This window comes from Camellia sinensis, chromosome 11 (genome assembly GCF_055761805.1).
Source record: "Camellia sinensis isolate YWXY chromosome 11, ASM5576180v1, whole genome shotgun sequence".
Taxonomy (NCBI): domain Eukaryota; kingdom Viridiplantae; phylum Streptophyta; class Magnoliopsida; order Ericales; family Theaceae; genus Camellia; species Camellia sinensis.
The window spans coordinates 65,108,569-65,125,410 of record NC_138971.1 but is presented as its reverse complement, the minus strand read 5'-3'; the positions used below and the strand labels follow the sequence as shown (position 1 = coordinate 65,125,410).

Here is a 16,842-nt window from a genome sequence, read left to right as displayed (position 1 = left end):
TATTATAAATAGGCTATATTGCATGAGTTGAGATACGCGATTTCTCTTTATGAATTTGTTAATTAAATATTTTATTAATATTGGAAGATTAACGGTTAGGGGAGTTTTATCTTGTAGATGGCAATCGTGTGACAATTCTGGTCATCTTTTTTCTGTTAGATTTCTTCATCAACAAATACGATATTTTTTTTTTTATATCTGTACAATTGAGACAGTCTAGACTACGACTTAATCCATCGTAAAAAAATATCAATATGTGATGCATGGACATTAAAGATAGGTTCTCCATTTTTTTTTACTTTATATTCACCATCAAATTGTGCAGGGAAAGACTTTGAAAATTATATGTTCCGTATTGTGTTTTTTGGGCCCGCTATGGCCATCTTGAAATATTCTTTTGGGTTTGTTTGCCATGAAAGTTTGGGTTGGGTTGGGGTTATTTTAACCATAAAAAGATAAAATAGATTTTTTAGTTTAATAAGATAAAATTTCACATCAAAACTATAATCATTTCATTTTTTTTGCTTATAAAAGTCAAAAAAATTAAAAAGTCTATCCAAAACGAGACTTTTTAGCCCCAAGTTAAAAAAGTTAAAAAGCTAAAAAACCAACCCACATTCTAAACGAAGGCTTTGTAATCATGTGACTAGAAGAGATAATTGTAATTTTGTGGGTCATCTTGAAAGTTAGTGTTTGTTTGGCATGTGCTAAAATAATACATGCTATTTTAGCACATTATCTTATTTAACAATCATCTTATTTAGGTTACATCACCTCTCTATCACATCATTTCAAACTCACCCCACATTTCATATATATATAAATATATATAAATATTTTATAAAAATTCAAAAGTATACTAATCTGGCACTTCCCAAACAATACATTAGTTTTCACTATCTGTTTTAGTGGGCTTAATATTTGTGCAATGATGTCAGAGCATTGAAAGGCTGGAAAATAAACATGCTATGCATAATATTTAGGTTTTTTTTCTTTTAAAATAAAATATATAATTATTATATTTAGGTTTTTTTCTTTTATATAAAAGAATTTTGTATATATTGTTACATCATTATTCTACACAATATTAAATATATATGTATATATATATATGTAATATAATGTTCTCTCGCTATTAAGGGGTTGTTTGGGGTGTACTAAATAAGTGCACTTTTTGTCTTTTTACGAAAAGATGTGTAGAAAAGTAGAGAGGTGATGTGATGAAAAAAAGATAAAAAGATGAATTATATTGGAATTCCCAAACTTGGCCTAAATATTGTAACATGATATTAGAGCTATAGATGAAGTTCTTGGTGTTCTTTGCTTTTCTTGACAAGAGGCAATCTTACCTTGGCTGTCTGCCGGACCTCAGCATATTCCATTGCCATATTTTCCTTTCAGTGTTGCTTCATGGTGATCTCTTCCTTTATCCGCTAGTTTATTCATATCTCAAATATCTCTATTATATATATATATATATATACTTTACTCGCAATCCTTTATTATTATTATTATTTTTTATTTTTTTTGCTATTGCCCCACTTTGTCTGTTCCTCTATTTCAACCTCAAATAAGTTTCTGTTGTCAAACTTATTTGAGTTTGAGGGCGGTATTATACTTCTATCATGGTGAGAATGGTTATATACTATGCAAGCTACCCAAGCCGTCCCCTTGGCACACTCCTTAAGCTGCCTCTTTGGCGCACTCCCTAGGCCACCCCCTTGAAGAATTCCCTAAGCCGTCTTCCTTGGCGCACTCTCTAAACTGCCCCCTTGGTGCATTTTGCTCCTTTTCAAGCCACCTCTTGGCGAACATGGTTCCTTTCCAAGCCGCCTTCTGGTACACATGGTTCATCTATTGCCATCACCATTTAGCACTATGTGTTACGTGTGTGCCACGTTTTGTTGGTTCAACACCCGTTCTTATTCTACAACTATCCGACAAAACCATAAATTGTCTCTCGACATTAGCTCTGACCTTTGATTTATCTCTAGCGCTCTTGCGCTTCTATTTAGAATTTGCAATCTATTTGCTTTTTAATTTATTTTTTTAGTTTTATTTTATATTTTAGGTTCTCTCTCCAAACTCAAGTTGGTATCCCTATTTGAGTTTGATGGAGAGGGTTAAATATAATGATTATATATTCTGTCTATCATACATATCATATTATATTCATTATCATACTTAGGTTTCTTTCCTCCTACATAAAGGAGTCTTGTATATATTGTTATATTATTATTTTACACAATATTGAATATATACATAATATAATACTCTCTCTCTCTCTCTCTCTCTCTCTCTCTCTCTCTCTCTCTCTTAGATATTGTAACAGCACTATTAGAGTTTCTATAATTTTACAATAATAGTCAATGGTAGTTTGGCAACACAACACTTTGCACGATCTTATTCACATGTAGCTTGGCTATTCATGTTGAACGGTATTTTTATTGCTCGACAAAATAGAATTGCTGGGCAAAATAGAACAACGTCCCTCAACCCATAGAACTATGGTTTCAAGCTTGACATATTTTCGGAACTGATCTAAAGGACTGAACAACCGACCATGCAAAACTTGACTGCACAACGACGATACTGGGTAGCCTCAACGCCACTGATGAGCAACGAATTCACACCAAACAACTAGATGAAGACAGGGCAAAGAGAAAGCTCGACAATTCTGTAGATTAATCATTTGGTCTTTAGTCGTAATCCAAGCAAGAACAAAAAATGCCCCAAGCAAAAATGATTATGAGGGTGCACAAATAGTTTATTCACCAAGCATGCAAAGGATAGCTGAAGCTTGTTTTGGGCAAGGAGTTTGTCGCTGCCACACTAAGGGACGATGCATCAAATTGTTGTGAACTTAAGGGCAATGAAAGACTGCTATAAAATAATTTCAACTACCGGGCATATAATCGTTGCATTCCAGATAACCAAGTCATGATTATCTTGTTTTTAGAGGTGTTGGTGCGCCATTATTAGCTTCTCCTCCTTACTATAGTATGTTGTGGTTAAATCTAGCCCGACTGAAATTCCAATAATAAAACTTTAGCCCAGTTGGTTGTTGGCAACTTTGCGACAAAGTTACATACACAGCCTCCCAAAGCAATTAAGAGCCAGTCCAGTCTACAAACTTGACAATGTTTTCTTATGAGATAGCTCGGTCAACTCATGTAGCTTGGTGGACCATTCTATAGCTCGGTTTAATCGTTGAACGAAGTTAAATCCGTATGCATCCGAACTTGGTTATATGGTTTGAAAAACTGTCGTGACTTGGTTACACCAAAAATTTGGAGGCAAAGGAGTAGATGAGATAAGCTAGAATATGTCTGAATAATATATTGAGATGAAGTCTACGCTTTATGGATCACGGGGGCAAGATGAATTGCGCTACCCCTTGGTTAAAAATTTTATCTCCTTGTCGAGCTGATTTTACTCCGAGGACTAAGTTGAGGGATTTGTTCAACTTTGAGATTCTTTGCCCAGCTGATTTTGCTCGCCAAGAAGGAAGTTTAGGGTTTTTCTCAAATTTTGGATTCTTTACCGAGCGGATTTTATTTGGCAAGAGGTAAGTTGATGGTTTTGATCAACTTTGGAATTCCTTCCTAAGCGGATTTTGATCAACAAGAGATAAGCTATTGATCAAGTTAGGAATTCCTTATCGAGCTGATTTTGCTCGACAAGAAAGAAGTTGAAGGTTTTGTTCAATTTTAGGATTCTTTGTCAAGCGAATTTTGCTCGGTAAAAAGTAAGTTGATGGTTTTGATCAACTTAGAAATTCCTTACTGAGTGGATTTTGCTCGACAACAGGTAAGTTGATGATTTTGATTAACTTAGGAATTCATTGCCGAGCAGATCTTGCTCAGTTAGAGGTAAGTTGACGATATTGATCAACTTAGGAATTTCTTTCCAAGTGGATTTTGTTTGGCAAAAGGTAAGTTGATGGTTTTGATCAACTTAGAAATTTCTTGCTGAGCTGGTTTTGATCAATAAGATGTAAGATAATGGTGATCAACTTAGGAATTCCTTACCAAGTTTATTTTGCTTGACAAGATGTAAGTTGGTGGTTTTGACCAACTTAGGAATTCCTTGTTGAGCAAATTTTGCTCAGCAAGAGGTAAGTTGATGGTTTTGATCAACTTAGGAATTCCTTGTCGGGTAGATTTTGCTCAGCAAGAGGTAAATTAATATGGCTTTGATCAACTTAGGAATTCCTTGCCGAGTTGGTTTTGCTCGGTAAGAGGTAAGTGGATGGTTTTGATCAACTTAGGAATTCCTTGCTGAGCCAATTTTGCTCAGCAAGATATAAGTTAAAGGTTTTGATCAACTTAGGAATTACTTGCCGAGCGGATTTTGCTTGCTAATATATAAGTTGATGATTTTGATCAACTTAGGATTCTTTGCCGAGTGGATTTTGCTTGCCAAAAAGGTAGTTGATGATTGTCCAACTTTGTGATTCCTTGCCGAGTGGATTTTGTTCGCTAAGAAGCAAGTTGGTGGTTTGTCCAACTCTGAGATTCCTTCCTTGGCGAATTTTTTCTTGCCAAGAAGGAAGTTGGTGGTTTGTCCAACTTTGGGATTCCTTGTTGTCACGACCCAAACCCGGCCCTATGGGTTTAGCACCGTAACCGGCCAGTAATCCGAGATTACCGAAGGCCTGCAGAACAGTAATACAGTAAAACAGAGTACAGGGCCTGGCGGAAGCCAATACAGTAAATAAATAGTGTCCATTGAGCTGTGACAGTCTGTATGCAAAAAGGCTTTTCATACATTTATACATAACAGTACAGAACAGTATACACAATATTTACAATCATTCAGACTAGGGACTCGACCCTATAAAACAGTACAGTAACACTCGGTCTATACAGAACAGTAAAACAGTACAGAAGGGGGAATTGTAAAAGACCCCTAAGCCTTAACAGATAGGCTCGGAACCTCGCAGTGAGGCACAAAGGCTGGCTTGACAAAACTGGAGTCTAACCCACGCTCCTAGCTCCGATCTGGTGGCTGAGCACCTACATATATATATAAACAGTGAGCTAAAGCCCAGTGAATAACATAAAGCGTAAAGGGGTTTAGAATGAATGTCCTTACAGTAATGAAAACAGTTCAATTCAATCAGTATTTCAGTTGTTCAGTACAGTAAACAGTCATATGTGGTACATCCATTAGCATAACAGTAACAGTAGGTCTTAAAAGACCGAATAGTAATGATGGCCATCAGTCAGTAAACAGTAGTGGTTCCACGAGGGAACCGACAGAGATCTCTGTAACAGTAACAGTAACAGTAAACCGTAGGTACTAAGGATGCCACAGTACAGTTCAGAAATAAAGGACATACATTCATTCAGTAATACCAGTTCAGTAAACAGTTCAGTTCAGTATTCAAAAGATATCAGTTGAACATATCTTTACACAATTGTTACTCACAGAGTTCTGGGCTACGGTATGCTAGAGCGTGTCTCCCCAATTGCCAACCCTACACAGTTCACAGGTTGAACACACTAAGCTACACAGTTGGGAAATCTCATAACTTAATCCCTAATTTGCCTTGGTGTGTTCTACAATGATATCCTCATCAAGGTGCCTTAAACTAGGCCTAAGAATGCCTAGGATGGAATGAGGATGCAAAAATACACTTAGAAAACATTTCGCAAGGTTTGCTGAAAATAGGAGCCTCGCTCGAGCGAGACTTCCTACGCTCGAGCGTAAGTCCAAAATCAAAGGCTTCGCTCGAGCGAGGAATCCTTCGCTCGAGCGGTCTGCAAAACAGTAAAAGTACTGGATGCTGAAATTTTACGCGCGATGGTCGCTCGATGGTCGCTCGAGCGGAGCCCTGGACAAAGGTGCTCGCTCGAGCGGGGAATCCTTCGCTCGAGCGAGGAAGCCAAATCTGGAATTTCCAGATTTGCCTCCCAAGCTCAAACCAAGCATTCAACCACTCCAAACTCGACCTCTTGGGCCCAAATTCTGGAAAACATCATTAAATTCAATGTATAACAAGTTTCAAAGCTCAATTTATGAATTCAAGCCCCAAAGGTGAGTCAATTAAAGCCTCATCAAACCCATTTTCAAAAATATGAAGAACATGCAAACATGCAAGGATTTGAACCAAATCAAAGCTTCAAAGCTTGTTCAAATGAGCTCATTTCTTTTCAAATCAGTTGGAAACATGGTCTATAACAACAATATGAGCATGCATGTACCAATGTCCATGTAATCAACCTCAAAATGCAACAATACCAACATGCATGCAAGAAATGATCTTCAATCCATCATTTATGGACCAAATCATGACTTAGCTCTACAAATTAACATGAATCATGCAAGAATGAACTCAAGAACAGCAACAAGAAGATGGATGTCCTACCTTAGTCTTGTAGAATTAGGAGTGAGGGAGCTCAAATGTGCAAATACACTTCAATTCTCAAACAATTTCAAGCAATTTTCAAGGTAGAACTCAATTTCTCTCCCTCTCCCTCTCTTGGTCGGTTAAGGACAAGAAAATGGCTGAGCAATTGTGTTTTGATTCAAGTATAAGGCTCAAGTGTGTGTATATGAGATAGTGGCAAAATGGTAAATATGGCAAACTCTTTAATTGGCTTGTTTTAATCTAATTTAATCATACCTAATCAGTTTTTAGATAAATATACCATAAAATCACATTAAATATGAGGGTCACGTAACATCAATCGGTTTCTAATTCGGCCGCCGATAAGGCCTTCAATTAGCAGTTTAAACATATGAACATGAACAGATCAAACAAACAGTCAACAGATAAAATGCAATTCAAACAGACGTATTCACTCAATTCAGTTTCAATTTCAGTCAGTCGGTTCAGTATTTCATTCAGTTCGATTATCAGTTAGTTATCAGTCATTATCAGCTTCATTTAACAGTAATCGGTGATTAACGGTAATCAATCGGTCATAAATCAGTAAACAGTACGAGGGTTGTTACACTTGTTGAGCGGATTTTGCTCTTAAAGAACGTAGTTAGTAGTTGGTTCAACTCTATGATTCCTTACTGAGTGGATTTTCCTTGGCAAGAAGCAAGTTGGTGGTTTGTCCAGCTAGTTCTTAGTAAGGCTAGGCATTTTTTGAATAAGTTCTAGCAAGGCTAGACATTTTTAGAATAAGTCCTAACGAAGTTAGAAATTCTTGGAATAAGTCGTAGCAAGGTTAGGCATTTTTGGAATAAGTTTTAGCAAGATTAGGCATTATTAGAATAAGCTCTAGTATCCAGATATCATTCTAGCTAGGCAACATTATACGGTTATTTTTATCAAAATAATAATAGAAAGATTCTACTCTTTTATTGGGCTCAAAAAGAATGAAAGTTTGGGGGCAATTGAGAGAGGATAAAAACAACCACCGGAATTATGTGGGTCCTGGCACTGCCACGTGTATGATAGTTGTCAAATCCTCATCAAATATTGAATTAGTGTTTTATATTATGCAAAACTCATAAGGAGATGAAATATTATTGATATAAGAGTCCTAAACAATTGGAGATTGTTTAGGATATGACTTCTGGAATATTCAAACTACTTGCTAGATAAGTCACTGGACATTATAAATAGGCGACACCACTATGGGTTGAGGTACGCAATTTCTCTTTATGTATTTCTCCATTAATAAATATTTTGATAATATTGGAGGACTGACTTGGGCGTCGGAGGACCCCATACCGTTTAATGGCTAAGGGAGCTTTATCTTGTAGATAATGATCGTGTGGCGGATCTAGTCATTTTCTTTGTTAGATTTCTTCATCAACAAATATGGTATTTTTTTTTGTTCGTATAGGGACCAAGTTTATCTGAAAAAAGGATCGTGGGCGAATAGTGATGGGCCCCGAAACAACTATATTTTGTTCTTATCAACACCATTTGATCCCCATAAAGCTTTTTGTTCACTACTCTTCTATATAAAGTTCAGACTAGAGTATTAGTTTTCACATCTAGCCCTTACCCTTTTCTGAGTAATTTTTTTTAGCAGCGGATATAGCATTGAAATATGGCTAAAATTTTTAAGTTGGAGGGACAAACAGAGGTCAAGTGCAAAGCTGATAAGTTTTTTGAGATCTTTACCTCTAAATCCTACCTCTTCCCAAAGATCTGCCCTGAAAAAATAAAGAGTGTTCAAGTTCTTGAAGGTGACTGGGCTACTATAGGCTCTGTCAAGGTTTGGAACTATGTACCAGGTTAGATTAGTAATTATTCAATCTTTTTAAAATACTATGCTGATTGTGTGTTTGCTCAGTAATAAATATTATGTATTGGGTAGTCTCAAAAATAGAGATGATATAATAACAAAACAAAGCACAAAATACTACTACTATGTAACAATTTTTGAAAGTAAGATGGTTTCAACAGGTATGCCCAAAAAAAAGGGATAAATTACACTTTTCATTCTTGTAGTTTGACTCAAATTTTATTTTGGTTCCTATTATTTTCATTTGAATAATTTGATCTGTACATTTTAAGTTCAATATCAATTTGGTCCTTCCTCCAAATTAGTTTGAATTATTTTCACTTGTACACTTCGAAAGACTGATACTTGTTAAATTTAACATCTAATTTAAATGAAAGAACTAAATTGAAACCAGACGTAAAGTGTAGAGATCAAATTGCTGAAGTTGAAAGGAGATAAAAAAAAAAAAAAAAAAAAAAAGTGATACTACAAAAATTTAAAATTTTATAGACAAAATTGTAGACAAATATTTTTTAGAGTTGAAATATCTTAATTGTTAAAAATGCCATTGTGACAATTTTTTTTTATTACAAATTAAAGATTTAGTAATGAATTATTATTCTTTACCAAAATTTTTATTTCAAAAAGTAAACCTCTCGGCATGAATTTTTAGAACAAAAATTTTCATCTAATAAATCAAACTTTTGGCATGAATTGTTTTTTCCTAAATGATACATTTATTAGTAATATTTTAAAAATTTTATTGTTGAAAATCATTTTCTAACTTTTCAAGATGACCTTCTTATGACGACTCACGTAACCATTGAAATTGATCTTTTAATATTTTTTTAAACAAAATTTTTACTTCTATAAACAAAAAAAAGCTTGATTCCTAAAACTTGTAGTGATTGGTGATCCTAGGATTGTGTGGCTTTTCACAGTTTAGACGTTATTTAGTTTTATTTATCTTAAATTCCCCTTCCTGTTTGTTTTAATTAGTTTATTTCTTAGAACTTTTCGACAATGCTTTTTTTCTTGGCCAAAATTAGTTATTTATTGTTAGACTACAAAATACGGGAAATTATTCAATACTCCCGGAGCACCACGTGTCCATATTCCAAACCAATCACCAATTAGTTAGCCCCATGTTGTCCCCCCATCTCCAACATAAATCGTGGGCCCTTGTGTCTCTCCACCAATCAAAACATTACGGAGTACCACGTGTCCATACTCCGGGAGTACTGAATAATCACTCACAAAATACTACCTCCAAAAACAATAGACTACAATGGGGTAGTTTATTTTATATTTATATATATATATATATATTACAAATTCTTACTAAAAATCTAAGAACTGAAAATAACCAAATAGAATAAAAATCACTCCAGAACCAATGAGAAAGACAATTAGAAGGGATAGATATATATAGCCAAATCTATGGTGTATAAATCTAAAAAGGACATGTGACAAAAATGCTATGCCACTTTGTTGTGAAAATTTTGCATATCCGAATTTATTTATACTGCTAAAAGTAAAAGTTGAATCATGACAAAAATTTAAAAATGATGCCATGTTCTTTGCCGAACAATATGATTATTTAGTGATAGGTAATGGTGAACACTATATATATATATATATACTTTAAAAAAAAAAAAGAAAAAAAAAAGGGGGGAAAAGGAAAAACTAAATTCAAGCACTCGATATATATATATATACTTTTAAAAAAATAAAAGAAAAAAAGAGGAAAAGGAAAAACTAGATTCAAGCACTAGACTTGAGGGTTAACGAATACCGCAGAGAGTAAACATAAAATTAGGGAACCTCGTATGGGTCACAATTATTTAGATTTGTTGGGATTAGTATAGTGGAAGTCCACATTACATATGAGCAATCAATACTTATGAAAATTCCATTAAAATTGTATTTTGATTTTAGATGGGCAAAGTGAAAAGAACAACCTAAAATAGGAAAAAAAAAAAAAAAACACATTTTTTTTGCCCTTTAACCACCATTAATACAAGACCCAAATAAGGCCTAAGAGAATTTCTAAGTTACCAAGGTTGGACAACTTGTGAAAATGTTAGATTCTCTAGTTGGAAGAGAGGAGTAGATCATTTTAATTCGATTCAATAGATTAGTTACAAGGCCAATTTTGGTCAAGTGTTTGTGTATAAATCATTAATATCAATAATTTGATTAATTAAATAATTATTATCACATAATTGCATAGTATATGTTTTTAAATAACTGGATGACAAGTTCGATTTAAAAAAAAAAATCATTATTTTTTAAAAAATAAATATGTATAATTATGAGATGAATTTCATTTAGGTGGTCAGTCATAAATCTAAATTTGAATTTTTTTTGTCTAACAATTCACGCGCAAAAATAGTATGTGCATAAAGCTATGTTTATACAAAATAACCAAACTACTCAAATATTTAGATCCATCTCTATCTGTTCAAATTGAATGTTCTGGTAATTTGTTTGCAACTGTCTCTCTCTGTGTCTAATTTATTTCATAGTGAACTACATGGAACAATTTTTCGAGTGTCTTTTTCAAGTTTTTCAAACTATGCGTAGACTTTCCGTTCACAAACTTAACAACCGTTATTTATTGAATTAAAATGACACAATCTATTAAATTAAGGGTTAAAATCGAGCAAATTGAAACAATATGAACCAAATTGACACATCATGTAAACTACAGGGATCATTTGCATAATTTACCCAAAATTTATTGTCAGGGTTCTTATTTTTCAAAATCTCTAATTTCTTATTTTTAATCTAAGGCCAAAAAAACTTTAAGCCGTTATTATGTCACTAATGATCACTCTTTTCTTGTATACCGTTGATAGGGGGTTCTGAATCTGGCAAGGAGAGAATTGAAGCCATTGATGTGGATAACAAGTCAGTTACTTTCAACTTCTTTGAAGGAGATGTCTTGAAGGTTTACAAGACCTTTAAGGCCACACTGCAAGTTACAAACAAGGATGATGCATGTTTGATAAAATTGACTTTGGCTTATGAGAAGCAACATGAGGATACTCCACCTCCAACCATGTACCTGGACTTTGTGGCTAATGTCAGTAAGGATATAGAGGCTTACCTCCTCAAGGCCCAAGACAAAGCCGCTGAGGATTCTGTGTCTTAAAAACTATGTTCTCTTGTCTTAACTAATTTGCAGTCGTTTAATTTGATCATGTCTGAAGATTCTTATATCTCAAGATTCTCACAAGATCTGACGACTGTGAGTGAATTAAGATCGAGAAGTAGAAAATTTGTGAAATAGAGAATCCCTGACCAAACAAAGGGCATATAAATATATGTATGCTATGGAAGTATTGGTTAACTAGTAAAATGTATAATAAAGTTTGTGAAGCCATTATGGTGACTATTTGCTCAGCTTGTCTGATAAATAATATGTAGTTTTGAAATCTGTAATTCTCCATGCACCAGTTTTTGAATGATAAAAGTGTAGCCAAACTTTTTGGGCTAAAATACAACTTGTCAATGTGCCAAATATTCTGTTAATTTCATCCCAAGTATTAATTGTGTATTAAAGTGTTTTTTTATAGTTAACACTGTATTCATTATTGGAATGAGGGATTTTTTTTCAACAAAAAATCAATCATTAGAAAGCAATAGATAACTATAGTTTCGGTAATTTAAGATGGCGTTTGGTAACTTTTACGGCTGTGTTTGGTGAAACTCTCAAATCATAATTCTACCCCTCCATATGCACACTCCGTTTGGATACAATTTTGAAAATGTGATTTCACCACACATTTCAAAATATATTTCTCTTTCATGTTTGGCATATCTCTCTCTTTCGTCTTCTCCATTTTGAAAAGCATGGGAGTTTTTGAATTTTGTGTCTATTCGGTCATCCTCCCAGACGTTCCCTCGAACGTCCGGCCGGTTGACCGGAACCATGTAATTTTATTTTATTATTTATTTATTTATTTTTGCAATTGCCAATCGCCACCTGTTATTTGGAAAATATATATATATATATATATATATATATATATTTGTTTTGATATTTTTTAAATATAGAATTTATTTTTTTTACACAAAAATAACAAATTATTTTTTTGAATTGAATGTTAAAAAGAATTTGGTTATGAGTTTTGAATAGAATTTGCAATAGAGTTTTGAGTTGTTCGTTTGGTTTATCAGTTATAACTTTTTGAATTAAGTTCTGAAATTTTTTTTCAAAACTCATAACTAAACAAATTTTCTCAATTCATATGTCACATCAAAAATTCAAAACTCAATTCAAAAATCTTTTCAAAATTTATAACCAAACAAATTTTCTCTATTCAAATTATAATTCCAAAACTCACAAACTCAAAATACAACTCTATTATCAATTCATAGATCTAAAACTCTACTAAGCACGACATATGGTTTTTTTTTTTTTTTTTTTTTTTTTTTTTTTTTTTTTTTTTGCTTAATTTTAGAAAAACAAAAATTGTAAAAACGTTTGGTTTGAACAAAATATTTAAAAAAATTTAAAATAAAAACTTAAAAACGTGTTTGTTAGTTTTAATGCATAAAATGTTTATTTTATTTTTTAATTATTCATGACAATGAGTAATTTCATTTCTACATTGATTAACTACAGATTGCCATTGTCTGGTTTTCTCTGCTTGATTCCTACATGAAGCTTCCAATGCTGAAATATCATTCTTAAGTTCTGTTAAATTTAATGTATAAAGAGAAATAGAGAGACTGTTAGAATTAATGTATAGAGAAATAGAGAGAGAATAAATTGTATGTGATGATTTTTATATATTATGTACATGGTTGGTCTCCTTTATATAGGAGATGTGGGTGGATAGTAGATGTAGTGGAGTAGGTGGAGTAGGTGGAGTGGAGTAGTTTTAACAGCCCCCCTCAAACTCAAGGAGGATAGACACAAATCAACTTGAGTTTGGAAAGAGTAACAAAATAAGAAAATAGACTAATACATAAAATAAAAGAGGATAGGAGACAATGTATGGTCCTGTTGGACCGTTGGTGAAGACACTGTGCGGGCATGTCAGATCGTTGTAGAGGACACTGTATGGTTGTGTCAGACCGTTGTAGCAGATAATGTCTGGACAGTTTACGAGGTCATGTCAGACCGTTGTAAAAGCTAACCGAAATCAATGTCGGGACAGTTTATGGGGTCATGCCGGACTGTTGTAAAAACTAACCGGAATCAATGTCGGGACAGTTTATGGGGTCATGCCAGACCGATGTAAAAGCTAACCGGAATCAATGTCGGGACAGTTTATGGGGTCATGTCGGACCGATGTAGAAGCTACTGTATGATTGTGTATATAGGCTGCCCAAAAGATATACAGGTAGATATATATCGAGCCCTCAAAAGTCGCGCCCTCAAAAGGCGCGCCCACTTCATCAAAAGCCGTGCCCGACAGAAATCATCGAACGACGAGCCATCAAAAGTTGTGCCGGACACGCGGTGAGGCACGTGATCGACAGAGTGTCGTGTCGTCCGCGTCGTCATTGTCTATATAAACCAATGCGGAGGCTGTGTAAACCAAACCAGTCTGAAACCTCTGAACACTGTCATTCTGAAACACTCTGTAACCAACCCTTTCTGACATTACCAGTCGGAAATCGTTGCTTCTCTGAAACACTCAGCAACCCAAAACATGGCCTCTTCTTCCCGTTCAGCTACCCAGAACATGGCCTCTTCTTCCCGTGGTCTGCTCACCCTATTTCCCGACCTCAACGAGTCCACAAGAGAGATAACCGGTGCGGTGGCCCGTGAACCTCAACCAAGCGCCCCTGGTTTTGCTCCGTTGACCTTTCCTATGCGGTCTGTGGAGCAAATAATGGCAGCGCAATTGGATATTGAGGCCAATCAGTATACATTGAAGTCATGTGTGGAGACCATGACTACAGTCACAAACTTGTCGCACCGGCTTCAGAGTAGGACAAATGAGGTGCAGCAGTTAAACGCCCAACTGGCTCTACTCCAGCGCATGTATAAGGATGCGCGAGCAGAGATATGTGTGCTAAAAGCGGAAAACAAGGAGCTGAAGCGGAAGGCCACCGTTATGTTCCGAGTTGGAGGTCCGCCATATGCTGCAGTGGAGGAGCAGGGGGGAATGAACGTGCTCGGTGGATTAGGAAGTACTGAGACCGGGTTGTCATGGGACACCCAAGATAAAAGTAAGAAGAAGAGAACAACGGAATAGGCGAAAAAGTAAGGCCGGTTTTTGTGGTGGCTGTGGGTTATGGTTGGAGATGTGTGGTTTTTTTTTTTTTTTTTGTGTGTAAAATTGTGATCGGGGTTGATCCCGGCAAGAAGAAATGACAAGTTTGTGGAATGAAAACGAGTTGGATGTGAATGGATTTTTTTTTTTTTTTTTTTTTTTTTTTTTGTGAAAGAAGGAAGATAAAATAAAATAAATAAAGGGTATAGTGGGATCAGACGGCGTGATGTGAAAGTGGAGAGTGTTTGGGTAATATAGTATAATAAAAAGAGATATATATATATATATATATAATAAAGAAAGTTGGAGAGAGTGGGAAGCATAATAATGAGTCATGAGTCTGAGCTCAACAAGGGGCAGTGCTTTATAATAATAAAAAATAAAGGTGAGGTAGTGGATGTGTTTGGGAACTGCGTGTGAAAGAGAGTGCAGGTTGGGGCTGGTGCCTCCTCCTCTTCCTCACCAGCTTCTTCTTTGGGCTTTGCTGGTTCCTTCTTCGCTTCTTTCTTTGGCTTATCCTGGCAGCAATAAGACCAACCTTTTGCCCAGGTGGTGAATCCCGGCGAACAGTGCTGGCATGACCAATATGTTGATGGTTACCACCACCATGGGGATACTCCACGGGATTCATAGCCACACCACGAACCTTGGGCCAGCTATTCCTCTTGACACGATACTTGTGATATGCGTTACCAGCCTTGAGCATGGGCTTTTCAGTACGTCCTCCTCCGGCAACCTGGCCAATCATGGCCCGACACCCACTGGGCACAATCTTTTTCGCTCCTGATGGGAGTTTGATCCTTGAGGTACCATTATCTGGGTTATGACTGATAACAATAGCGTAATCACCAGAAGCTCTAGCCAAGACACCACGATCACCGACATGGTGTTCAACGTTGCAAACAACAGCACCTTCAGGGATAGATCTGAGAGGAAGAACATTGCCAACCATGAGATTGGCTTTCTTTCCGCAGAAAACGAACTGGACAGGGTACATGCCTTCGGTAGCGACGAAGAGCTCCTTCTAGTGCTTGAATCGGAAGGGGTGGCAGAACGTGACTCGAGCCAGAGGCGCACCGCGACCTGGGTCGTGGATGATCTCGGTGATCACGCCCTTCAGGTAGCCGTTGCGCTCGCCGAAGTCGAGGCTACGGAACCGAGCTGGACCCTTGCGGTGGTGGGTGTGGGACTTGAATACGGACCCAGCACCCTTACGTTGAGCTCTGATCACACGACCCATCTCTCTCTCTCTCTCTCTCTCTCTCTCTCTAGGGTTTGGGACGGCGGTAGGTAAGAAGAGGTGGGGGTGAGAAGGTATGCGTAGAAAATTCCAGCGAGCAGCAAAGGCAAAGTTGCCAGCCGGCTGCCCGCCGGTGAGAAAGAAATACAGGCCTAAATCTTATGGCTCTGAAACCATGTTAAATTTAATGTATAAAGAGAAATAGAGAGACTGTTAGAATTAATGTATAGAGAAATAGAGAGAGAATAAATTGTATGTGATGATTGTTATATATTATGTACATGGTTGGTCTCCTTTATATAGGAGATGTGAGTGGAGAGTAGGTGTAGTGGAGTAGGTGGAGTAGGTGGAGTAGGTGGAGTGGAGTAGTTTTAACAAGTTCACCCATCTCTCTCTCTCTCTCTCTCTCTCTGCATTTCAATAATTTCATTCTCAGTTCAGACTTTTGCCTCCTCGATCTCAATTTTCTTTCGAACTATTTCATCAATTTTTCGCCTCTGATCATCTAAATCTATCAAAGTCTGGTTCAAATCTTTCTTGATCAAACCATTTTCCTCAATCAAGCTCTCAAAGTTCCTTTCATTCTGCTTCATTTCTTTCACTAAAACATCAATCTTCTCCACTATCTTCTTTTCCATCTCCACACTTTCCAGATACTTCTCCAAATCGGCCACATAGCTCACAGCCTCTGTTCCCTTTTCTGCTGACTTAATACCTTCTCATTGAGTGCAGCCAACACCATTTCCAACTTCTTTTTCTTTATCATTTCCAAACTTCTCTCCTTCTCAATCCCTTTCTTCTCGCTAACTACTTCCTCAATTTCAGTTGATACATAGATCTGTTGTATCTATTGTTTAAACAACAAAAAATCAGAAAAAATTTGTTTCCTCTCTCAATGAAGCACCAACAGAGGGGAGAGAGAGAGGCAGAGAGAGAGAGAGAGACAGATACCTGGGTTGCTGTTGATGATGGAGAGAGCGAGAGAGGAAAGACAAGATCCAAAGAAAGAGCTTATTTTTTATCATTGAAGAATAGCTGTGGACACTGGGTGTCTCTATTTGCACACCACATTTCATCTCAATGCACACCTTTAATAAATTGATAAATAAGCAATTTATTCAATACACACCACAACTTTTCATCTTTACCCTTATTCACACACCCCACCCAC

The 16,842-nt window shown here is 36.1% G+C and overlaps 1 protein-coding gene and 1 pseudogene across 2 annotated transcripts; one reads left to right on the top strand and one right to left on the bottom strand.

Annotated features, from left to right (window-relative positions):
* Positions 1 to 7,951: 7,951 nt before the first annotated feature.
* Positions 7,952 to 11,637, top strand: LOC114294180 (kirola). The gene is made up of 2 exons (XM_082894038.1): positions 7,952 to 8,205; positions 11,057 to 11,637. Exons 1-2 carry the CDS (start codon positions 8,019 to 8,021, stop codon positions 11,350 to 11,352), a joined length of 483 nt encoding a protein of 160 aa, XP_082750164.1. The 5' UTR covers positions 7,952 to 8,018; the 3' UTR covers positions 11,353 to 11,637.
* A 3,158-nt stretch (positions 11,638 to 14,795) lies between these two features.
* LOC145802376 (large ribosomal subunit protein uL2z pseudogene) lies at positions 14,796 to 15,740 on the bottom strand (annotated as a pseudogene). Its single transcript, XR_014344574.1, has one exon. The product of XR_014344574.1 is annotated as a large ribosomal subunit protein uL2z pseudogene (transcript).
* Positions 15,741 to 16,842: the final 1,102 nt, after the last annotated feature.

Excerpts from the sequence above, each read along its gene's own strand:
- LOC114294180 (XM_082894038.1), top strand. The coding sequence starts at position 8,019 with ATGGCTAAAATTTTTAAGTTGGAGGGACAAACAGAGGTCAAGTGCAAA. Across the intron at positions 8,206-11,056 it reads GGTTTGGAACTATGTACCAG|GGGGTTCTGAATCTGGCAAG; the intron begins GTTAGATTAGTA and ends TACCGTTGATAG.